The 27,083-nt window shown below is 36.0% G+C and overlaps 1 protein-coding gene across 1 annotated transcript in view; it reads right to left on the reverse strand.

The window, feature by feature from the left end:
- Nucleotides 1-935: 935 nt before the first annotated feature.
- CSMD3 (CUB and Sushi multiple domains 3) overlaps nucleotides 936-27,083 on the reverse strand; it is a 668,812-nt gene continuing 642,664 nt past the window's right edge. Inside the window, 8 exon segments of the mRNA XM_068672527.1 lie at nucleotides 936-1,302; nucleotides 2,687-2,822; nucleotides 4,575-4,662; nucleotides 6,132-6,244; nucleotides 9,122-9,280; nucleotides 10,564-10,629; nucleotides 12,405-12,584; nucleotides 13,981-14,092. Coding sequence (XP_068528628.1) covers nucleotides 1,143-1,302; nucleotides 2,687-2,822; nucleotides 4,575-4,662; nucleotides 6,132-6,244; nucleotides 9,122-9,280; nucleotides 10,564-10,629; nucleotides 12,405-12,584; nucleotides 13,981-14,092 — 1,014 coding nt within the window. The 3' untranslated portion in view covers nucleotides 936-1,142.

Below are 27,083 nucleotides of genomic sequence, written 5' to 3' on the forward strand. Positions count from 1 at the left end.
GAAAACACAGTATTTCCAAATTGTAATTGCCTTCTGTCTTGTAGGTTTGATCCAAAGTTCACTGAAGTCTGTTAGAATCCCATCAACTTCAATGGGATTTTACCATGCTCTGTGCATGCATTCTGACAAAATGCTGAAAGAATAAACTGATATGATACAGTCTAGATTAACTGACAAATGAACTCCTGCAATTTTGATAGATGGATTTGATTCCTAATGTTACTGTAAAAAGCACTTTTGAACTGGAAACATCATTAAATTATGTTTTGACATTGAAAATATGGTTAAATGGTCACTCTTTTCAATGATCAACAGCGGCACATGACAAAGCTCAGTTCATCTTAGCTACTTGATTGGAAATTATGTCTAATTAATTGTATGATTGACAAAAGGAATGTAGAAACAGATTTACATCCATTCTGGGTGTTGTCAGTGGAAACAGAAAAGGAGTTTGACTTGGAACATGAAAAGGAATGATGTGAAGCACGGAAAAAAAAATCATTAAATAAGAATCTGACATTTTTGTTTTTCTTCCATGATGTAATAAGAGTAAGTTGTACTTGCTGATTTCCAAATGCTACTTCCTGGTGTTAAACAAAAACTGTTCTGAGAGAAATGAATTGCTAAATGCACTGAATAAATGAAAAAAATGGTACAAACTCATGAGAAACATGTAGCATATGACTGTTAAAGAGAGGTCAGTGACCTATTGTCTCCTGTAAGTATAGCTCTTATTTTCTACCTATATCTTTTTTTAACCCAGTCCCTCTATTATATTTTTATAAAGCACAGAAGTACTGATAGTGGATGCTCCTCCAATATATGCAAATACATTTTATGTTTTAGAATAACCTCCTTTTTTAAAAAAGCAAATAAACTGTGAGTTAGCACTCATGGAGTGCAGCAGGGTTTTTTTGTAAAACTCTCCATGGTAAACATGAAGATTTCTGATCCAGTTTATGAAAAACAAAATCAAAACAAAATAATCACAACCAATTCTTGTCTATCATCCTCAGGAAAAGGTGACCCACTATATCCTGAAAAGTGTGCTTTAATTTAAATATTTTTTTTTAAATCAGTGAACTGTGTGTGCACTGTGTTGTGTTTCAAATTCCAAACTTTGAAAACATATCATTACCGCATTATACCATTGTGCAAACAGTGTTCAAGTTGGGGTCAAATCGTACCGCTTTTCCTTCCACAGATTTTGCATTTGTGTCATACATAGGGTTTTCAAAAGCAGCTTGTCCATTATTATTTTCATGTACAGAGCATCCTGTATACTGTGTTTTAGGTGCAGTCCTGTTGAAGAAAGACAGACTATTCAGACTGCAGTATTCCATACCGACACGGCATGACTTAAAAATTTGTACAGAATTTATCTCCCAGTTCCAGTTAGGGGAGATAGATATAATGTATTACAATTTATTATTTTTTTTACAGTATGTTTCCTAAGAACTAGCACTCTCTTTAATCAAAGTATAAGATATTTATGATTCATTTGAAATTGTTTTCATTTGAAAGCTAAGTTAACAACCCAAGAAGAGGTAGATATTTCTCCTTGGATGATCATATGATAAATCATTAAGAGTACAACAAAGTCTTGTAAATATGCACTAATTCATGATCCAGATGACTGAGATATCCTTTTTTTTTTTCCTTCTGGAGACTCAAGAAGTTTATTGAAAGCCAATTCATAACTGAAACATTTTATTTCTTATTAAAACTCTCAAAATATCAAAGTTTAATCCTCTGAAAATTTGATATATATTGTTATGCAAAATGCACACTGTATTGTAAACCATTGATATAAATAGGAAAGACAAGTGATTATAGCATATTATTAATAGCAAATGTATAAAAAAAATCTTAGGCATCTACATTCCTTCACAATCTGAAGCAGTTCAAAATCAAATGGCACCATATGAAATTTATGTTACACGTTTTAAAATAATGCAGTATATATTACAATGATTATTTTCAGGCAAATGGTAGTAAATAACTATTTTTCTCAATTACTAGGCAACAAATTGGCTTGTTATTAAAGTGATGAAATTTTCTTTAGTCATCTAATGCTGTATTGCTACAGGAAAAGAGTAATTGAAACCAAGTCCAAATAATTGGATTGGATTGTGTTGGATTGGATTGGAACTGGTTTCACTATCATGAACAAAATTTGAATGTAGACTAATAAAACTGAGACGACTATTATGGCTATATAACATAATTAGATATGAACTAATGATTTTAGATGCAGAAATAGTTCCATAATGAAACTTCTCACTGGCATAGTACTTGCATATACTCATAAGCCATTGAACAGTGTAGGCATTAAAATAAATTATTCAGGCTATGATTCACAATTCTGTCACATGTCAAAACAAAACAGGCCAGGCAATCTACTGTAAATACACACAAAGCCTATTCCTTATATTATTTCCCATATGCCAATAATTAACAGCATCCATGATTTTCTAATTTAAATAAGTATGAATGAAGTTACTGCATGGTACAATAACCTGATATCTCAGTCATGTCAGATCTAAAATGTGGTAGGAAGGAATGTCTACATACATATTTTGCAAACAGTCTGTGGTTTTGCTCAACTCTTTGTTTACACTTAAAAGATCGAAGGTGATAAAAACCAAAGTAATACAGAGATTTTATTTACATAGCTTATACTTACCTTTGTTTATAAAGATAAAAGCCAAATCCAGCAAATATAAGGGCAAAGAAAGGCACAAGGATAGCAATGGCCACTGAACTACTATTTGTACCATGTGGTTGATTAGAAGAATTTGAACCCTCAGACATGTTAAGACCTAACAGGAATAATAAGAAAAAACAAGTAATATAACTGTGTGGTTTTTTTTTGTTTGTTTTTTTCCTGACACCTACTACTTCATAAACTTCATAATTCGAATAACATCTTGTGATTGTGTCATCATAATATGTTTAGCTCTATACATACAGCTGTATGCTGAGACCACCTGGAAAGCAAATATAGTGGAGAATACTATATACAATTAATAATGACATGCAAAATGTAAAGAGAACAATACAAGTACTCTGGGATATTAATTACCTTACTACATAATTCTGTATGACAGTCAAGTTTTTGGTGTTATTACTACACATTAATGTACTGTGCTACAAAAAGTCAAATGTAGAGTAACCCATACATTAGATTGATTATATTATTGATTACATTTGTATATATTACGAAGAATAAGTACTGCATATATAAATAGCAAACATGGTTAAGAGGAAAGGGTAAATCACCTGAAGAGGCAAAACGAAAATTCATCATACTGATTTCATTGGCTGTTGCTTTTGATACACAAAGTGAAAGAGGTAGAAAAAACTGTGCAGAGCTAAAGCCACATATTGATGAAAAAAATAAGAATATGATCTGCTGCATGGTTGAGGAACACATAAACTACTAGATTATCTACAAAACCAAAATACACGCTTTTTTAATATGGGAAAAGGGAATACCAATGCAGCTTCAACATTAAGCTTTAAGCTTTGAATTAGACATTGTAAGAATTGCATTGTCAAGTTAGTATTTTCTTTCTAGATCTCACAAGGCAATATCTAGAAATTATCAAAACAAAACAAACAAAGAGCCCAACAGATTACCAATATGCTAAATACAGAAAAATGAATTACATATTGTGAGGAAAATTGCCTGGGAACAATGACAAAAGCATTTTGTCATAGAAAAATCACATTTCTTTGTGTGTTTCTTTGCATAAAATAATGATGTGGTAAACATGATAAACAAAATCTGTTCACTGATTGTAAATCCATCCCTAACTTCAAAGAGAGACCGTTGACTCTCTCATTTTGTTGATTATTGACCTGATTAACCATGGTCAATGCTAGTATTTTATCATTCAAGAATTCAGCATTAACAAAATGAAAATTGAGGATTACAGGAGAAATATCATAGTTGTACACAATATCAGAAAAGTAAATGAAATTCTTCATTTTAAAATATTTCCAGTTATCATAGCTGTCATCTTCAAATAAATAAATAAATAAAATAAAGACTTTATTTGGTGTAGAAGTGAACCTGCAGAATCAGTAAGTTGATTTTTAGGAAATAAATCAGTAAGATTTTGGTCTTCTTATAAGCAACATAAAGATTTACTTTAAAAATATTTAGCACTTTCACTCTAATATTTAGGTGCGATATTTAGGTGTAATGCCACTTAAGCACCATGAATAAGAGGACTGTTTATCAGAGCATTCTATAACTTGGGCTTTCAAAATAGTTATATGTGAAACTGAATGCATTTTATATTCTTAGAAAAATATTGCTCAAGGAATTACAAATGCATATCTAAATTAAGCAGTACATTGCAAGAAACCTATAACTCCTTATAACTTCTGACATAACACTGTTTGTAAGTTCTACTTAAATGTGATTTTAAGATATGAATATCTAAACATTCTATATCATGTCAATAATGTTAACATCCTGCAGATGCCCTTAAGTTACTGGATGTAATAAAACAGAATATTGAATATTGAACAGTGAAATGACAATGACAAAATTGTCTGAATACCTAATCTTTGAAGTCCAAATTGTCCATAGTCTTTACCCTGGATGAACCCTTGAAAAACATATGTAGCTCCATCAGGTTCAGCAGAAACCTGCAAACAAAAAGTACTCTGAACTAAATGTGGAAAAAAATGTTACAAGAGTCTGTTTGGAAAAAGAAATATCTTAATATGTTTGACCGGTAGCTGTTATTCCCCATTAAAACACTTTTTTTTTTTTCTAGGAAATTAATTAAATTTAAAAGGAAAGACACAGCTGTCATGGGCACAGCTTAAAGCATGCTGGCTTATGGTGATCTCTACTGTTTTGTATTACTTCTAGCTTTTGTTTTGTAAAACCAACCAACCAACTAACCAACCAACCAAAAAATATATATTTCTGGCAATTCAAGATGTTGGTAGTTCTAGGTATCTTGCATACTTTTAAATTATCTGATTTCTTAGGAAGTACAAAGCAAAAATTGTATCACAGGTAATCCCTAAGGATGCAAGTATTCAATAATAATCACTTTAAAAGTACATAGAAAAGACTTTGCCTTCAATTGACAGTTAGTTGCTTTGTTATTACTTAATGCTCATCTATCTCAATAACTACATAATTATACACTTGTAGACCAGAAGAATATTGAAGAAGGCTCTGGAACAAAACCAAAATATGCTAGCATAATGACTTGGGGAAGGGAGGAAAGAGTTATGAATTATTAACCTTATGAGGGTTAAGTACATTTTAAAATAATAAATTTTATTCTAATTTATAGGTACTTCCTTCCCAGGATAGTTACTAAGTTTAAATTCAGTGGTCCCAAGGCATTTTCCTTCAAGATTTTCCCTTAAGTTTCCCTTTCTCAAGGCAACAAGCGTGTCTTTACCAATGACCCGAAGCTATGCTTTCACTGAAGAAAAGAATGTATTTCTCAGATGAATTTCTAACTTCAGGGTAAAGCAATCTGTTTGAGCTTTTCCAAGATCAAAATAAAAACAAAAACAAACAAAACAATCATTCACAGAATCACAGAATTGTAGGGGTTGGAAGGGACCTTGAAAGATCATCGGGTCCAACCCCCCTGCCAAAGCAGGTTCCTCAGAGCAGGCTGCCCAGGTAGGCATCCAGACAGGCCTTGAATATCTCCAGAAAAGGAGACTCCACAACCTCCCTAGGCAGTCTGTTCCAATGCTCCATCACCCTCACTGTGGAGTTCTCTCGCATGTCAGTGTGGAACTTCGTGTGCTCTAACTTGCAGCCATTGCCTCTTGTCCTATCCCCACAAACCACTGAGAAGATAAAACCACTGAGAAGATAAACTACTTCAAATAAGGACAATACATAAATAGCATATGGTATATAGATAGCACAAAACTCAATTGTGTACTTTTGTATATTTTATTTAAACTTAAATATTTTCCCTGAACTTACAATGAATTTTTCATTTCATTTAGTGAATCAGTATCTCTAACAAGATTCCAACTGGCATGCCTCAGCATTTTTTTGGTGCAGAACGTCAGTGTGATTTCAAATAAAAAACTTTCTTTCTCACTTTCTTTTGTAGCAGAAATATACTCACAAAACCATCCATAGCCCATTTTTCTTCTTTCAGCTTGCTCACGGATGTATGGGAGGGTGCTTTAATGAGATATATGTGGAGCATTAGCCGAGCTTCCTGGCTTTTATAGACTCCTGTAGAATAGACGTTTTAAAATTCATATTTGTGTTGACTAGAGAAATTACCTCATCTTTAAAAATAAGCATATAATTTCTTGCCTTAGATAGGAAAACAGGAAGAACAAGTAGCATTTTCACCAACGTTTTATTTTAACAAGATATATTATTTTGTGACTTTTTGTTTTAATTATTACCATAGAATTTCAATAGGAACTGATTTTAGTCTTTAGAGAGGACAGAAGGGAATTCCCTATACACACAGCTGTTACTTAACAATTATGGTAACAAAACATGCCTTAGACAGAACAAGCCTTGACAGTAGTTTGATATGAGATGAAAAATACTATTCTGAATAAGGCAGAATGTATTTGAACTAAGCGTACCACTTTCAAGATGTGTAATTTATCTACCAGGTAAAGAAGGTGATATAGGAATATACATATCTAAGAGCTTTCCCAAAAGCTGAATTAAAAAATTCTGAAGTTGAAAATATTTCATAAAAATGGTTCTCATCAGTGTTAAAACACAATTTCTTCCACACAATGACAAGACTTGCATATAGGAGGAAGGAAGAAATTCTGACACATCTGAATTGCTTAATATCGCAGTACTAGAAAAAAAGAAGAGAGAACAGATAGCACAGTTTTCCAACTAGAATATCAAGTTTTGTATATGTGATCAGAATAAAATGGTTGTGTTGTAATTGCAGAGGAGCAAAAATAATTTTAAAAATGGATACATCTGTCTTACTGACAGCTAAGTAAAAAAGTACATAAAATGGAAAGACATCATATGCTCAGACATATACCAGCTAAGAAAAGACATTTTACTCTGTCCTCTATGTTAGGACTTACTCACTCAAGGTTCTTACTATGGCAAGAGATGGGAACCTCAAATGTTCATTTCTGCCTAAGATGTAAATTTCCTAGCTCTATTCAGAAGCATCAGTAAGAGAGTGGGCAATAAGATTGCTAATTCATGTTTCTCATTTCCATGCTTAAAATCACAGAACAAAAGTGCTCTCCACATTAAGGATAGGTGCTTACCCTATAAGAAGTATGAGCTAAAAAGAATACTTTTGTGTTAACATTACACAGAATTCAAATTAATGTGCCTTGATAACATAGGGTTTACTCTCATGTTTTCAGGACTGCATTAACATCACATAGTGCTTGGTCACTTCAGAGCTTGGACAGTGTGCATCTACATATTTCTTTGGACTCGGGGGGGAAAAAAATCAATGCCATCTACTGTGCACGTATTGCATAAACATACATTAGGAAATGTTTGCATGAGGCTGAGGTCTTTAATGAGTGTACAGTGTCACAAGCATTAGTTTTGTACACTCAAGCAAGAATATAGAGATTTATTTTTATTTTTTTTCCCATAGACAAAGGCACCTCTGTCCTCTGCTGACTAACAATGATGGATTCACAAGCATTTCTCAGTGAAAGGCTGATGTGCTTCTTCAGTGCTGGCAACTTGTTTTCCAGTGTACAAGAGAGTGTTTTATCTGAGCTAAATCAATAGGTAAAAGCTGTACCTTTCTCTTCTCTTAATCCCTATAATAGCATTGCTATTTTCACTCACACTGACCTGATCAAATGAACATGCCCATTTTCAACCTGTAACAGACATGTATACTATAATCACAGTAAGCACGGGTGTCAAAATAAAAAAAAAAAATAAAAATTAAAGGCAACAAATGCTAGAATAAAAACAAACAAACAAACAAACAAACAAAAGTGAGAGCTGCAAGAGGAGAGAATTACTTTTCTTTCTGGAAAACCTCAAGTCAAATATAAACAACTTCTTGGCATCTCCATGTCTTTTTATTCCATCCCTGCTTCCCTGACCCTAAGACACTCTTTCAATATATACACTCTCAGTTTTCTACATATAAAATAGGGATAAATTAATTACCCAATGAACTGTGCATTGCTTGTATATAGAGTACAAATGGGCAACTAATACCCTTATGGAAATTACACTGTAGAACCTAAACAGACATCATATGAAAGATTAAATTCACAAAGACAGTCAAGACAAACATGGTTAACAATCAGAAATTATTTTAGGACACTTTTAAAAATATTTTTTTAATACCAATAGTCTGTTATTCACATCCCTGTTCTGTAGCTTGCTACTCCTGTGATGTGACAGGTCCATTGTCTGTGTGGCTGAGATGTCTCAATCAAGGAACTGACAGAGTTAGAAAAACAAAACAAATCCAAACATTTTTACAGTCTTCATGTTTGCTTGCTTGTCAAGCCATATTTGTGGTTTCTGATGATGGTTCACAATGCAGAGAGCTGCACATATTGTTGTGCCAACCTAACCACAGCAGAAATGTCATACCATACCATAAACAAATATTGTGGTCAAGGGATTCTTCTGAAACCACAGCAAGATGGGTAGCAACTTTTTTTCAACTATATCAGCCAGTCTAAAAAAAACTATGATCTCTCTTTGTTCTCCATGTTCTTTAACTATCTCTGCCTTGCCAAGTCAACATGTTGCTTATAAGTCAATAATAAGCTGTTGTAGGAAAAAAATCATTTAAGCCATTTAAGAATTAATAAAATGTAATGAATAGTAATTTAAGATTACTTATTCTAAAGGAAGAATAATGTGAATTAAGATGAATTAGTGGATTAGAATTCTTCTACTCCTCATTCCTATTAACTACAAATATAATACAAAGCTGGGAAAAGAGAAGGAAAAGGTAGAATAATCCCTTCTGAAAAAGAACTGAACTAGAATTAAAATTTTGATAAGACAAGACAGTTTTCAGCAGATGTTAAAAACTTAAGTGTTATGAATAAAGTTAGAGGGAACCAATGCATATAAAACAGAAAACATTAACTGAAATTAATATTTCTTATCCCATACCTGAAAGCAGCAATTCCATATTGCTGTTTGTAAGTGTTGCATTTACTCTTCCTGAAGTTGCATTGAAACTGGTGACTGTCAAAGTCATGGGCTGTTTCTTGCTTTTGTAGTTGTAAGAGCCTTTCCATATATAATTTTGGGCAAATACATCATCAGGAACTATACAGACATCAAACATATTTCGATACATATTTTAATATTTAGCACTTATGAAGTCAATCATCCAACATAATATACAATAAATATTAGCATTTTCTCTACTTTACCCTCTCTCCTTTTAGAATCATAGAATCATAAAATAGTTTGGGTTGGAAAGGACCTTAAAGACCATCTAATTCCAACCTCCCCGCCACAGGCTGGGACACCTTCCAGTAGAACAGGTTGCTCAAAGCCCCATCCAGACTGGCCTTAAACACTTTGTCATTAGCCCACTGTAAAATGATTCATTTTACAATTTAGTAAATGATTCATTTTACAATTACAATCAAGTAATAGTATTGTTCAAAAGTAATATGTTACCTATACATCAATACGGATATATGCAAATTTTCAAAGTCTTGACATGAGATATGAGATACCATTTAAAAAATGAAATTAAAGGTTCCTTAGAATGTCTTTACTACACTTTCCAAAGACAATATATCAAATTTAGCCTTATAATAAACCGTTAAAAATCCGCATACTCACATCATTTGGAGTTACTCTTATTTAAATTAAAGTTCTATGTTAGTGTGTACATTGGCATCTCACATCAAATAAGCACACAGGAACACTTGCCCCTTTTTCTCTCAGGGTGTCCCAAAATTAAAGAGTGAGGCACACTGGAATACCTGATAGTTTTCCTTCACTGTTTATTTTATGGGCCACAGACACAAGGTGTCTTCCCTATATAGCTTTCCTGGAGTTTTATCTGTGTATACATACAGGCATTTTTTGAAAAGTAAACCCATAAAAACATAACACCTGCATACTGGGCTTGTAAGCTACAAGCAAGGAAAATGCATGGTGCAAACAATCTGATACTGCTACCTGTTATGCCGCAATTTATTTTCCCAGTTTCAGGAAAATGGATCTTTATGTAATTTATTTGCAATTACTTGGGACTGAACAAAAATTTTCCAAATGAAAAAACTAGTAATATGCATACCAAGCAATATATCATTAACATAGTTATGAAGGTAAGAAAAACATAATAAAAAAGAAATTACCAAAACCTATCCTATAAAAATACTTTTTAAATCTTTATTCATATCAGTAGGCATTTAATAGGGATAAATTAAAAGGCTAATTTTAGTTAAGGAAACTTCTCTCTTAAAAAAAAAAATATTCTCTCTTAAAAACTTTATTAATTCTGAGCCACGCAGTGCAGTCTCACAAATCTATTCTGTTTATCTTTTCTACAGAAATATTGTTTAAAACTATAAACACTTGAAAGTATTTACCACTTAGTTTGGGACTTGGTGTTCCCAAAGCTGGTCTGGGATCCTTCACCAATATTTTGGAACCAGCTGTTAGAAAGAATGAATGACAAAAAGACAAAGTATGAGCAAATTGGTTACTCAAAAACTAGGAAAAATAATTTCCATAATGAAATTTACTTGTTATACAGGATTGAAGATGATGTTTCAAACTCCAAATACAAATGGTATTTCAGTCAATATTGAGCCTTAGTATCACAGGAGCACATACACATTGATTTCTTTTGTTGCCACATTTTTGCCAAATTTTCAAAGTTAACCAGATGCTACAAAGTCATTTGTTAATACCCAACACTGTAGGCATTCACTTCAGAATCCACATTTCAGAATTCGCAGTCTTGGACTAGGCATCTAATATGTGATATGTCTTCTAGTATTTTATCTAAGGCAAGTTTTATGATTTACAAATGTAGATTTAGTATTTATATTTAGTATAAAGTTATAGTTATATAGTATGTATATATATAGGGATTCATATCAAGTAGCACTGTGGGCAGTGCTTCGAATGTACATGCAATGTAACACCAAAGAAGAGACAAATGCATTTTAAATCATGTTCCTCTTCAGGATTTAATTATCTTCAGCAGTACTGAGAGAAACAACTTGGATTTATTGGAACAACTTGGAAAATTCTTGGATTTAAATAAAAGCCATGAAGTACATTTGGCCTGCTATAATGCTTCCTGAGTACTAATCAAGTCATGAGCTTTTTGGCAGATTACTTTCTAATACTCTCTCCCAACACTCTGCTCTGTTTTCCCCCAGCGCTTGCCTGGGATTTAATGCCAGGACACCTTTTGTGTTGTTGTTCTTTTGTTTTTTTTTAAGTAATACAAAATATTAACTTCCTGTGAAGTTAATTCCCCTTCCAAGTGGCAGCATGTGGTTATATAGCCTCTGAATGGCTCCGTAAAAGCCCTGGTGATAACTACATCTGGAAAATTAGGTATCAGTAACCTGACAGGCAGTTTAATTGTTCAGGAAATGGAATTCCAGACAGTTGCTATACTTGAGGATGTTTCTTATCTCACATGAAAAATACCATTCTCATCATGATTTTGCCATGAGGTTTTTCATGCCATGCCACCACAAGACAAAGTACACAGAAAAAAATAAAAATCTAAAACCTAAAAAAAGTGAATGTTGGAAAAGCAAAGTAAATAAATTAGTTTTGTTTGTGAGTAGTATATTGTTGTTCATATATGAATATAAAATAATCATAAACCCTATTAATTAATCCCATGCAGTAATTTAGACACTTCACAGAATCACAGATCACAGAATTTCTAGGTTGGAAGAGACCTCAAGATCATCGAGTCCAACCTCTGACCTAACACTAACAGTCCCCACTAAACCATATCCCTAAGCTCTACATCTTGCTTGGACTTCGTAGGCATCCTTCTCTAATATTGCAACTGTCATCGCTGTGTTGCAGCTGACATAGTCTCTTTAAATAAACTTATCCTTGTCTAGGTTTAATAGGTATGTGCAAAAACACTGAGGTCCTTACTCCACTGAGCTTATCAGAATGTAGACCACACCTGACTCAGTCAGAACTTTAAAAGCAGGTGTCAACCTGTCCCCAGAATTATACCTGTAATTGACACCTCTGTGCATGCAAATGAAACACAAGTACATGAAAGCATTTGTCCCATGAAACACAACTGACAAAGGATTAGAGTTATCTTCTTACATGTTCGCCCTCCTAGTTCTCCTTGCCATTCTGCCTCATCTTATTAGACTGCAAGTAAAGGAAACTTGAAATGTGAGATATGAGATATGCAGTGGTAAACAGAAGAGCCTACCTTCACAAACTGGAACTTTGCCAGTCCATGTACCATCAGACCTACAGGCTCTATGCTCTGATCCTCCCGCCAGGAAGAAGCCTGGCTGACAAGTGTAAATCAATGTATAGCCAAGTGAGGGAAGATCCATTCCTGCAACATTTGCATGAGATGGTGTTTCTGGTTGTTTACAGCTGTGAGCTACAAAGAAAAGATAAAATATCCTTCAGTCAAAATGGTCAAAATATTTCTGGAAAAAAAATAAATCTATATCCATTCTGAAAGGTAACTAATGAAGAAAAAAGCTTCAATAAGAATAACATATTAATATGTTTTAAAAAACTAGTGTTAGAAGTTATTGTATAGTCTATGATTTATAGTCCTGAGACTGTAACTACATTCTTGAAAGTGTTTTTTCCATCTTCAAGAGACAAAGAACCAGTTTAAATGCACCCTTGCACATCTAAAATTGCTCATCTGCATACATGAACACAAACAACACATTTTATCATAGTAAAAAGCAATCCTGATTTGTGACTTATATGACTTGTGACATAGAAAAATAGTAAATAAACGGGCCACCTCAAAAAAATACTATGAAAAGTCAAAGGGGAGTGGTAAGTGAGGCAAGTTTTAACTATCATAAACAAAAATTAATTCCCAACCCTAATCTCATGAGAAGTGTTTTACATCTTTAACAATCACCGGAATCTGAGAACCCTGTGTTATCTCAAAAACAGCATAGTTCCAGAGTATGAGAAGACCTTGGCTTTCAACGAACTGAGCTACTGATTTGGCGTTTGTTTAGGGGGAACATTAACACTAAATGAAACACAATACTGTTTTCTTCTGTGGATACGCTCACCACTGCTTCTCGAAGTTTTTCTGTAAGGTCAGACCATATAAGGTAAGACTGTTTCCAGAAAAACACAACTGACTTGCTGAAGAACAAGGAAGATTACCTATGAAGTGTAAAAGATGTAAAAAATGAAATGTTGCCTGCCATATGCAAGTAATAAGATAGTCTCAATTTCAGACTTAACAAATTCCAACTAAAAAAAATCTTTTTTTCCTTCTTAAAATACCCTGAGTACCTAACTGGGAAACAGTGCAAACTCTTTGCTAGACCTGGTTGTAAATTTCCAGTCCAGTACAAGGTAGGATTGTCCATGGCTTTCCTGCATGGCCTGTTCTCGCCACCTCTTCCTGACTCTGCACACTCTTCATTTGAAGGGTTGCATTCTCTTAGACAGAAACTTACTATTTTCACTATTTCTCTTGTCAATGGGCTGTCTGTGCTTCAAAAAGGATCAGATTTAGTATGACTCAACACACTAATATTCTCATTATTTTTTTTTTTTTTTAAATCTACAGGCTATTTTAGAACAATTGTTTTACTCACAAAATTTCTTTTTTCATTTCTAGCTGCTGTAAATTAGCAATGCAACTTTATATTAAATTTAGTTTAAAATAGCTATATATAAAAACAGGTAACTTTATAGAAATGTTACTGAAACTAAGTAGCAGAGAGAGAAAAAAAAATAAAATAATAATTTTAGAATTAGCATAAAAATGTATCCACCTATCAAATACTTACGTATACATTCTGGCTGAATTCCACTCCATGTAAGATCAGGAAGGCAAGTTCGTGTTGTTGATCCATGGAGAAGATGTCCTTTCTTGCACTGAAATTGAACAACATTTCCCACCTGTTGAAAAGTAGAAAGCAGAGTTATATTGTTATGAGGAAAGAACTTTTTTTTTTTTTTTTTTTTCATATCTGACAGCAAACTTCCTCACATAATACAGGCTCGATAAATTGTGGTACCCTTTCTGTAAAAAGTAAATTCAATCCACACAGGATACTGATATGAGATAGACAAATTGCTTCATTCTCATTAAAATTACTCTATCCACAAACCAAAATCCTCTGTGGATAAAAATCAAATCCTTGTGTCCTGTGATCTCTCTGGCATGTGATGACTTTCCAGGTGTGGACTTCCTCTGCCAGGTAAAAAAAAAAAAAGGAAGAAAAAAAAAAATGAAGATCAAGCTAGGAAATCTGGCAGCAAACCAGAAGGACAGTCACAGAGCTGTAATGGTCAATAGATTCTACTAGACCTTTGCTCCTTTGCTGAACTAGAGCCACTTTTGTGGAATGCTGTATGAATTCACAAGCTATAATGAGAAATTTTTCATTAGAACATACAAGGGCCTGTCAACAATGGTATCTCATGCTTCAGAAACTATAAGGTTCCTACAATATTTTAATCTTCCTTTTTCATCACAAGAGATAAAAAAATAATCTTTTTTTTATATACACATATAATAGAAACCAGAATGTAAATACAATATGGTTTATAATACTAATACATCTGATATTAGTTTTTAATTATTATTCTTATTATAGGTTTGTGTTTTATAAAATATGAAATATATTTTTTTAGTCAGTAATGGTTTGGGCATAAACATAACCTGGAATAACTTGTTAAACATGTCCAGTCATTATGATATAAATGAAAATGCAGACAATTTCCAATTTTATCAAATGCAGGGAAGTTAGATTTTAAGGATATTTGGGGAGTAGACTCTTACATGCTGTGAGTGGAGGACTCAAATATTAAGGTGTGTAGATCATATGTACTATTCTGTAGTCACCTGTATTACTGTATTTATCAAATTATGTTCAAACAAGAAGTTGAAAAGTTTGAATTGTATATGATTATTTATTTATTTATTTAAATTTTGTTTAAATGTAAAATGATTGACTCAATTTGATGCCCAAAGATAAAATATAGATGCTTTCACAATAGCTTAATCCTGGGAAACAGCATTTCACTACTACACAGTCATTTGAAACTTCATAGTACTATCTCTTTCCAGCTCAAGCTTCTCATAAGAATGAAATTTAATAAAAACCCATGAAATACAGATAGTAGCTAATCAACCCAGTGTATGATTTAAACATCATCTCTTTCCTTATTTATTTGCAGTGCTCACTGGACTATGTAATTACTTTTAAAAGATTTTGAAGAAAATATACTAAATCGCTTTCATGATTAAACACATCGTGAGAAAACACTAACAGCTTAAGTTGCACCAAACAGAAACAGAAGTACTCTTTAACTTATTTATTTACTTGTTTGTTTGTGATAAAGACCATAGCTAAAACGACCACCATCAATGTATTACTTTACAAGAAGTACTAGTCTTATAAAAGATTTGTTCAGTTTAGTCATCTAACAATGAAATCTGCATTTGCAACTATACAATGAATAACTACCCTATTTAATCTTTACCTATCAAGGAAGAAAATATTTTGAAACTGTTTTTTAAATCCTCCCCACATTTGCCTCCCCCAAAATAACACCAATTCTAGTGCAACTGGTAAATGTAGTTGCTTAATATGAATTTTTAATTTTCTTTCCACTTTATTCTTTCCAAAATGATTTTGTGATCTTCCTGAATAAAAAAGTATTTGAGAAAAGAAAAAAAGAAACTTAAACATTTTGTGAAATGGAGAAGTTATACCTCATGAAAGCCAATGAGAAAAAGGTATCTGACTGCTTATTCCCAGATACATAGTTCTAAAGTGTAAATTAGAGATTCAAGCTCTGGTAGTCAATAGCAACTCCAGGAATAGCTGCTCTAGGGGTTTAACTCCTTAGTCAAACTACATAATTTATTTCCAATTAACAAATTAACACTTTATGTGCTATATGCTCTTAAAAATAAAAATAATAATCTTTTTAGAGTTCAACAGATTTTAGGATTATCTTTCATAGATTATCTCAACATCATTTAAATATGGGCAATATTAGACCAATCAGATAACATCATCCTGAAACTTTCAGCTACTTTTGGAGTCAATCATTTAGAACTTTTAAAGTAGCGTATTATGTAAAATATATTTTTTTAATTGTATAAAATCTCTTCAGAGAAATAAGAACTCAATAGATTAAAAACTGCATTGAGTATACTCGGTAAAATTCAGCATATTATAATTCAACTCATCAAGAATTGCATCAAAAAGTTGATACTTTGTGAGTTGAAAGGGATGGAAAATTATGTCCATAAAGTCTTCAGACTTCCAGGACACTGTGTAATAGTGAAAAAGGGAGAAGTTGTATTTTCTGTGACTTCTATTTCTTCTTTAGCTGTCATATTCATGACTTTGGATAAGTTCTTTATGAACTGACTCCTTGGCCAGACAGATACACTGAAGATAAACCATTCCACCAGAAGATAACCAAGAAACACACTTTTTTTTTTCCCACAAAAAAAAAAAAGATGAGTATACAACTCATCTTCGCTGCAGCTCTAATATATAGCTTCACTTAACCAGTTCGTTAGCCCAGTACTACAAACACATTAGTGAGATAAGGAAATGGCTGTTGAACTGCCAACCCTGTTTAACCATCTTATTTTTCTTTTATAACAAGATTACCCATGTTGTTAACCAAAGAAAGCCAGATGATGTAATCATCCTGGGGCGCATCAGACACAGCATTGTTAGACAGTCAAAGGAAGTAACTGATGAGATGATGATGGCTGATGAAAACCTGAGAAGCTCAACACAAGCTGGCAATGCGCACTTGCAGCCCAGGAAGCAAACCATACCCAGGGCTGCATCAAAAGAAGTTGAGGCCAGCAGGTTGAGGGAGGTGATGCTCCCTCTCTACTCTACTCTCATAAGACACCCACATAGAGTATTGCATTCAGCTGTGGGGCACCCAATCTAAGAAGAACATGGACCTTTTAGAGTGAGTCTAACAGTGAGTCTCACAGAAGAGAAACAAGAATCATCAGACAGCTAGAACACCTCTCCTATGAAGGTAGGCTGATAGAGTTGGCATTGTTCAGCCTGGAGAAGAGAAGGCTTTGAGGAGACCTCATTGCAGCCTTCCAGTACCTAAAGGGGGACTACAGGAAAACTGCGGAAGGACTCTTTCTTAAGGAGTTATAGTGACAAGACAAGGAGTAATGGTTTTAAACTAACAGATGGTAGATTTAGATTAGATATTAGGAAGATATTCTTTACTCAGAGGGAGGTGAGACATTGGCACAGGTTGCCCAGAGAAGTTGTGGATGCCCCATTCCTGGCAGTGTTTAAGGCCAGGTTGGCTGGGGCTTTTGAGCAACCTGATATACTGGAAGGTGTTCCTGCCCATAGCTGGTGGTTGGAACTAGATGATCTTTAAGGTTTCTCCTAACCCAAACCATTCTATGATTCTACTATTCTACGATTATCCTTCTGTGATGTTGTGGCCTCACATCAACTACTACGTGCGGTTTTGGATGCTACAATGTAAGGAGGATCAAAAGCTATTAGAGAACATCCAAAGGAGGGCAAAAAATGTGGTGAAAGGTCCAGAGGGCAACACATATGGAGTGGTTCATATCACTTGGTTTTTCAGTTTAGAGAAGAGGAGACTGAGGGGTGACCTCATCCTGATTCCTCATGAGGAGCTGTGGAGGATGAGGTGCTGATTTTTCTCTCTGGTGACTAGGGACAGGAACTGAGGTAACGTCGTTAAGCTGTATCAGGGGAGGTTCAGATTGGGTATTAGGAAATGGTTTTTCATCAAGTGGGTGGTCAGACACTGGAACGGGTTACCCAGGGAAGAGGTCATGGCCCCAAGACTGCCAGAGTTCAAGAAGTGTTTAGACAATGCTCTCAGATATATGTTTTGCAGTATACAGGGATTGGATTCATCGATCCTTGTGGGTCCCATCCAACTCTGGATATTCTGTGATTCTATGGCTCTAGCTGCCAACCAGAGCCTAAGAAAGACTGAGTTGCTAGCATTCTTCATTTTCTAAAAATGATGATGATGATAATAATAAAAAAAAAAACAATACTAATAATAATACAACTGGTATTGCAATCAGCTGTTGCAATAACGCCTTTTCTATCCAAAAGAGTAACTACTAATTAAGCCATTTTCCTTATTTCCTCTTCCTGTTTTAAACAAACAAGTAAACAAAACAAAGCTACAAACCACCCATTAGACTTGATGTCAGTTTATATTCTATTTTATATTCTACTATATAACCTTTTTATGTAGGTCCACAAAGTAGCACCAAAGATACAACAGTTGACCTTATGATGAAGACATTAGAATTGCTACCAAGATATTCAATAGCAGGTTAATGAATAACTTAATGAATGAGTCTCCCTGCTAGAAGAGAAAAATAAACGAAAAGAAAAAAAGAAGAGGAAGAGGATTATAATTGTTTTCCAGTGTAGAACTACGTTTTGGGAAGTCTGCTTTGCAATACTGTCATGGCAAAAGCACCAGGTGGCGCTACAATACAGTATTCCATGGACTTAAAAAAAAAATCTGTGTTAAAATGGTCTATATTGTTCAATTCATTGTATATATTGTGTAGAAGTATCGGTGGGAAGAGCTGGAGAAACAGCCTAAATATCTATATCTGTAGTTTCTGTTTTTAGGGAGGAACGATTCTATGTGTAAAAGTTTTTGTATCAATCCTGGGGAGTGGGTGGTGGAAGAGGGCAAAAATGAAAAATATATTTTTTTGCATACTGTCGGATTGTCTCTGTTCCATAGTTACTTTTTCCATAGTATTGGTTATAGTTTTGATATTCAAATATTCAATATCATTAAATTTTCCTTTGCTGAGAACTAAAGACCATATATTTGCTATTTCCTAACAGAGGAGATATAGTAGTTAGGAAAGAAAATGCATAAACACAATCTGCAACCACCACTTATTAAAAATAGGATAGTACTTTAGATATGTATTTTAACCAAAAGTATTATAGTAACATATAATAATATATAATATTTTTTTTTATATATATATTCCTGTGGTGGTTTTACAGACCCAACACAATTCCGTATAAGAATACAAGGTATTTCTATGTGTCATGTGTTACCCCAGAATCATATTTTCTTGGTCTTTAATTTATCAAAAAACATGAAGATACTCTAACAAGCTTCTCCATACCCTGCAATTCATGTCAAAGTACTAAGGCAATGTCTGTCCTTTCTCTTCAGTAGCTTTCAGCATCATACTTAAATGAATGGAAATATAGCTTGTTAAATCTTTGGTATCCCAGTTCTACAGTATTGCTATTTTGCTAGCAACAGGCTATCGAGTTTGCAAGACTTCTGGGAAGCTTAACAGGTTTCCTATCTCTGAACTTGTCTTGACATCCTTGGAACATTTTTTGGTTATTTTTTAAACTTGGATTAATGGAAACATTTTTTCCTCTGATCACGGTCTGTGATTAATTGCATCCCTTTCTTTCTCTTTGTATGGTACAACCATAGTATATGTGTCTACTATAGTTTAAGTGAATTATAACTAGAGACATTTTGTGAGGAAGCATTTACTGTTTAGTCCCCTCACCATCCCCATCCTCTTTCTTTTTCTGCAGTTCTTAGATATGGACTAATCATTTTTGGATTTGGCTGCTAAGAGTTCAATTATACCACAAACTTGTGACTCTTTTTTTGTGTGTGTGTGTGATTTTTTAAGAGGTTTGTTCCCTTCTGGTTCATAGCAAGATGTGTAGTACATCCTAGTTCAAAACCTTCACAGACAGAGATATAGTTTGCAGGACACTGGATAGCCTAGGTAACTAACATTTGGGCATAAGAGACCATAGCAGATTTTATTTTATTTTTTACCATAATTTGATAATGTAATATACATGATTCTAAATTGTAGTTAGTCACTCACTCATTCTGTTTACCTAGGATAACACACACACACACACACACAAAGAGCTCTGTGTAATTATTGTTTGTAGTTGTATACACATTTGCATAATAAAAATCACAACACAAGTATCATCCTTTTTAGAAATTGTATGGTGTCTGATAAGGCTTAAATTAAAATGATGCAGTGATGATGCCAACTATGCTTATGTCCATAGCTACTGTGAGTTGTTACAGAACTTCTTTTGGAATGTAATCTGACAATTCAATCGCCACCGAAGTTTTGAGACTCCTTTCTGTCAAGTCTTGAATTACATCATATATGTCTGAATTTTCAATTCAAGTAATATCATAGGAAAACAAATAATAAAGACAGGAGGAACAACAAAAATAAAAACCACTGCTGTGGAAATTCAATACTTGTTATAAGTATTGTGAAAAGCAAGTGACAGTGTTATAGTCATGTAAACTAGGCATTTCTGTCAGTTGTTTAAAAGCACCAACAAAAGCAAAACAAACAAACAAAAAACCAGGACTCCATGTATGAAGACTTGAATTCTACTGTAAGCTTAGAGGCCCTCCCACCCCCCATTTGTTTTTTTTTAATGAGACAGAGACATAAATTTAAAACGTAATTGTTAAGTCAATTCAGTGACCTTACTACTATTAGTTTAAATGTGAAGCATTTGAGAGTTCCAAATCTGAGAGTTCCAACCCCCTTTCTCTTACAAACATACATAACAAAAGTACAGAACCCCAAAATGAGAAGAAAAAAAAAATACTACTTGGGGTTAGAGTCAGAAAACCATACTGTATTTTTTCAACAGTAACAACTCTTTGATATGCATGTAGTGGGTTTACATGGCAAGGTTTTGGTAGCAGGGGGTGCACATGGGTGGCTTCTGCGATAACAATCCAGAAGCTGCCCCATGTTAAATAAGGGCCCCACTGCTGGCCAGAGCTGAGCTAATATGTGATGTTGTTTGCACCCCTGTAAAAGCATATTTAAGAGAGGGAAAAACAAACAAACAAACAAACAAACAAACAAAATAACTGCTAGGGAACTGCATCTGAGAGAGACAAAGGACTGAGAAACAGCATTGCAGATACCAAGGTCAGTGAAGAAGGGGGGCAGGAGGTGCTCCAGGGGCCACAATGGAAGTTCCCCTGTGGCCTATGGTGAGGACCATGGTAAAGCAAGCTATCCCGATGCAGCCCATTGAGTACCATGGTGGAGCAGGGTTCCATGCTGCAGCCTGTGAAGGAGACCACAGTGGAGCAGGTGGACCTGCACTGAAGGAGGCTGCAGCTTGTTGAGGACCTCCACCAGAACAGATTCCAGGCTGCACCTGTAGCCCACGGAGAGCAGACCATGCAGGAGCAGGTGACCTGGCAGGAGCTGCTGCCCTTGGAGGACCCATGTTGGGGCAGTTTGCACCTGAGTTGACAGGCCACCGGTGGACTGTGTGGTACGGACCCCTACTTGGAGTAGTTCTTGAAGAGCTGCTGTCTGTGGGAAGCCCACACAGGATCAGTTCGGGAAGGACAGCATCCCACGGGAGGGGACCCCACATTGGAGCAGGGGAAGAGAGTGACCAAGAAGGAGCAGAGGAGACGAAGTGCTACAGACTAACTCCTATTCCCCCATTCTCCTGTGCCGCTCAGGAGGGATGGGGGAGAAGGTGTTTTTGGTTAATTTCTTCCATTTCTCACTTCTCTAGTTTGTTAGTAACAGGCAATAAATCTTACTATCTCCCCACTCTGAATCTGTTTTGCCCATCACAATAATTGATGATTTATCTCCCTGCCCTTATCTCATCCCTTTATCCCTTTACATTGGATTTTCTCTTCCTTTCCATTTGAGGAGGGGGAGTGAGACAGCAGATGAGGTGGAGCTCAGCTGCCCACCCAAGTAAAACCACCACAACGCATTTGCCAGCAGCAAACCATTTTTCTTAATTCTGCTTAATCTCTTTTGATCTATTGTTAAAAATTGCAGAGAACTTAAGAAATCTATCAAACAAAGCCATCTCAACTTCAGAATTTTGGAGTTATTTAACTTTCTGCTGTGGATAGAAGAAAAAGTCATTATATTATTATCCCATTCATAAAGGGTGTTAGGTATAATATAATTTAATTTATAATATGCTCTGTTTGTGGCTTAAACAAGTCATAATATTACTGAATATATATATTTCTTTTCAGGAACTACAGACAATAACTTGTCTAAAACCAATCATTTTCAGTGTCATTTCTACCCAATAAAGAGGTAAACTTTGCTTCTTGTGTGAGAATAATGCTCCTCCTCTGCTCTGTATTATCTAAGCAGTCATATTTATAGTAACCAGAAACCTTGTGCAGACGTTTAGTTCCTATACAAAACCAAATTCATTATATAGGAGCTAAAGGATTCCTTCCCTAGTCAGAAATATGACTATATCTCAAAACATTTTGCAAAATAGTTGTCATCAAATTAAACTTGCTGATTTTCCCCAGTTGTCTGCAAGGCACTAACCTTACAACTGTGGGATCAATGTTGTAAATCCTGCCAGCAGCTACACTTCTTTTAGAAATTATTTATCAGTTGACATTTTGCCTGGTATTTTAACAGTTTGATGTGAGCTGTGAGTGATGCTTTCATACACAACCACAACTACATCTCAAATGAGAAAGGCCATATTACTTCTTCAGTGATAGAAAGCTCATTAATATGCCAGAGAAAGTGTGACAATATAATATGTCTACAATATAATATGTCTACAATATAATATGTCTACAATATAATTGTAGAAAATGGTCATTACAATGATCCATTTCTTACACAGCTGAATAAAGAGTTGCTTTCTAGCATAACATAGTATTACTCCCAAAGGAAGTTAGCCCAAGGACTGCCCCTGCACATTCAATCTTAGCACAAAACAACACTCTACTTCATTCCCTGGAGAAAATTGACACAATTATATTACCACTTCTCAATGACTGTGATCTAGCAAAATCTGGAAACCCCAAATATTGCTAAAAAAATAATAAAATCACTAAGCAGTATTGCATAAAGACCACCAACATGACAAAACAAATAAATCTGTGGTAAAGACTCTGAAGAGCCTTTAGATTTGATCCATTCTTAAAAATATAATAATTTCATGTTGTAAATCTACTCCAATTTCGATTAGGCCTTTCCTGCATTTTTGGCAATCTGCAGTTTTTACTTAATTCCTGCTACTGGACAGGTACAACATACAACTTGGGAGCTTCTAGCTTGCTTTTCTATGTATGTCTGTTCACATGACTGTAGCTTTTATCCCTGATACCAAACACAGATGTACCAGGATAATTTTGACTCTTCCTTACTTTGTTCACAATTGCCTTACAGTATTTCTAGCAAACTATACAACACATTTCTACACCTGTGATTCTGCATTCATCCATGAAAACCTCTCACTGACGCTGCCATTTTGTGTGATTTAGAAATTCAGAAGCATTTTCAATTTTACATTTTTTTTATTGTTACTCTTTTAGCAGTATAATAAAAGTAAAGATCTTTCACTGCATTTTGAAGAATGTTTTCCAACACTGAACACAAGAGCAGTGCCCTTTAGCACTGCAGTGTCAAAATAGCATGATGTCTGTAAGTTTTTTTTCTGCTTATACTACATTCTAACATGGTAAATGCCTCATATATTATTCCAAAAGGAGCTCATGCAAACACCATTTGCTACAACAAAGCCTTGCAGCCCAAGTGACTGTTGGTCTACTTTGCAGCATCAGGTAGAACACTGCCATCAGGTCAAGGGAGATGCTCAGCTTTGCAGTGCAAGAGAGACAGGGACATAATGCACTGAGTCCAATGGAAGACCACAAAGGTGATTTAAAGACAGGAGCAGACAAGGAGAGGCTTAGAGAGCTGGGACTGTTCAGCTAGCAAAATAAAAGGCTCACGAGGAATGTTATCAGTGTATATAAGCAGCTGATGGGGGCAGGAAGGGAAAGAGGCAGACTTTTCTCAGTGGTGTCCAGTGGCCAGACAAGAGGCAACACAGGCAATAAGTGAAATATAGGAAATTCTGTTTAGACATTAAAAAAATAATAAAAAAATAAAATAAAAAAATACTGTAAGGTTGTAAGGGTGTATGGAGTGTCTGTGCCTGGAAATATTCAAAATTCACCTGGACAAAGCCCTGAGCAACCAGCACTAGATGATCTTTCAGAGGGTGGGGGTTTGACTAGAAGTTTTCCAGAGGCACCTGCCAGCTTCAGTGACTCGATCGTTCATTTTTGGTTATATAATGTAACATATATGTAACAACAGAATTTCTCTCAGAGAAAAACAAAAATACACAAGCACAAAGAAAGCAACAACAACCCACGCCTCAAACAAACAAACAAACAAAAAACAACACACTATTTTTTTAAAGTGTGCCTATGTTAGCAGTTTGGCATACAGTATACACACTTTTAAAGTGAAAAATCTTCACAGAATCACAGAATCACAGAATTTCTAGGTTGGAAGAGACCTCAAGATCATTGAGTCCAACCTCTGACCTAACACTAACAGTCCCCACTAAACCATATCCCTAAGCTCTACATCTAAACGTCTTTTAAAGACTTCCAGGGATGGTGACTCCACCACTTCCCTGGGCAGTCTGTTCCAATGTCTAACAACCCTTTCGGTAAAGAAGTTCTTCCTAACATCCAACCTAAAACTCCCCTGGCGCAACTTAAGCCCATTCCCCCTCGTCCTGTCACCAGGCACGTGGGAGAACAGGCCAACCCCCACCTCACTACAGCCTCCTTTAAGGTTATCTGTAAAGAGCAATAAGGTCACCCCTGAGCCTCCTCTTCTACAGGCTGAACAAGCCCAGCTCCCTCAGCCGCTCCTCGTAGGACTTGTTCTCCAGACCCCTCACCAGCTTCATCGCCCTTCTCTGGACTCTTTCGAGCACCTCGATGTCCTTCTTGTAGCGAGGGGCCCAAAACTGAACACAGGACTCGAGGTGCAGCCTCACCAGAGCCGAGTACAGGGGGACGATCACCTCCCTAGCCCTGATGGCCACACTGTTTCTGATACAAGCCAGGATGCCGTTGGCCTTCTTGGCCACCTGAGCACACTGCTGGCTCATATTCAGCTGACTGTCTACCATCACTCCCAGGTCCTTCTCTGCCTGGCAGCTCTCCAACCACTCATCTCCCAGCCTGTAGCTCTGCTTGGGGTTATTGCGCCCCAGGTGCAGGACCCGGCACTTGGCCTTGTTGAACTTCATGCAGTTGACCTCAGCCCATCGGTGCGGCCTATCCAGATCCTCCTGCAGAGCCTTCCTACCCTCGAGCAGAACAACACACGCACCTAACTTAGTGTCATCTTCAAAATTACTGAGGGTGCACTAGATCCCCTCATCCAGATCATCGATGAAGATATTAAAGAGGACCGGCCCCAGCACCGAGCCCTGGGGAATGCCACTAGTGACTGGCCTCCAACTGGACTTGACTCCAGAATCTTATTTGAATCATATAATTATTTGAATCATAGAATTATTTAGCTTGGAAAACTTCTCTAAGATCATCAAGCCTAACAGTTAACCTAGCACTGTCAAGTCTACCACTAAAGCATATCCCAAAGTACCACATCTACATGCCTTTTGAATACCTCCAGGGATGGTGACTCAACCACTTCCCTGGGTGGCCTTTTCCAAAGATTCAAAACCCTTTCAGCAAAGACATTTTTCCTAATATCCAACCTAAGCCTCCCCAGGCACAACTTCAGGCCATTTCCTCATCTTATCACATGTTGCCTGGGAAAAGAAACTGATCCCAATCTTGCTACAACCTCCTTTCAGGTAGTTGTAGAGGACAGTAATCTCCACCGAGCCTTCTTTTCTCTAGGCTAAATAACCCCAGGTCCTTCAACTGCTCCTCATAAAACTTGTTTTCTAGATCCTTCACCATCTTCACTGCCCTTCTTTGGACATGCTTTAGCAGCTCAATGTCTTGCTTGTAGAGAGGGGCCCAAAACAAAACTAATCACGGTGTTCATGGTGTGGTCTCATCTCACCAGAGTTGAGTACAGGGGGACAATCACTTTCCTAGACCTGGTGGCCACACAATTTCAGATACAAACCAGGATGCTATTGGCCTTCAGGGTCACCTGAGCACACTGCTGACTCCTATTCAGCTGGTTATCAACCAATACCTCCAAGTTTCTACCTGCTACTCTTTCCCCCAGCCTGTAGTGTTGCATGGGGTTGTTGTGCCCCAAGTGCAGGTTCTGGGGCTTAGCCTTGCTGAATCTCGTACAGATGGTCTTGGTCCATCAATCCAGTCTATCCAGATTTTTGTGTAGAACTTTTCTGCCCTGAAGCAGATCAACACTCATGCCCAACTTGGCATCATCTGCAAACCTTCTGAGAGTGCACTCAATCCCTTTGTCCAGATCATTGATAAAGACATTAAAGAGAACTGGCCCCAATGCTGAGAGCCCTGGGGGACATTATCTGTTACTGGCCTCCAACTGGATGTAACTCCATTCACCACAACTCTCAGTATTTTATCCAAAGAAGCATATGCCTGTCCAAGCCATGAGCAGCAACTTTCTCCAGAGAGTGCTGTGGGAAATGGTATCAACAGCTTTACTAAAGTCTAGGTAGGCAACATCCACAGCACTTCATCCACAAAGTGGGTCACCTTGTTGTAGAAGGAGATCAGTCTAGACAATCAGGATCTGCGTTTCATAAACCCTTAGTGACTGAGCCTGATCTCCTGGTTGCCCTGTATTGCGCTGCAAGATGGCACTCGAGATGATCTGTTCCATAACCTGGCGCTGAGCTCAGACAGACAGGCCTGTAGTTTCCTGGATCCTCCTTCCAGCCCTTCTTGTAGATGGGTGTCATATTTTCTAGGTGTTAGTCAACTGGGACCTCCCCTGATAGCTAGGACAGTTGATAAATGGTGGAAAGGGGCTTGGTAAGCACTTGTGCCACTTCTCTTAGTTCCCTCAGGTGGATCCCATCTGGTC

This window comes from Anas acuta, chromosome 2, assembly GCF_963932015.1.
Source record: "Anas acuta chromosome 2, bAnaAcu1.1, whole genome shotgun sequence".
Lineage (NCBI taxonomy): Eukaryota > Metazoa > Chordata > Aves > Anseriformes > Anatidae > Anas > Anas acuta.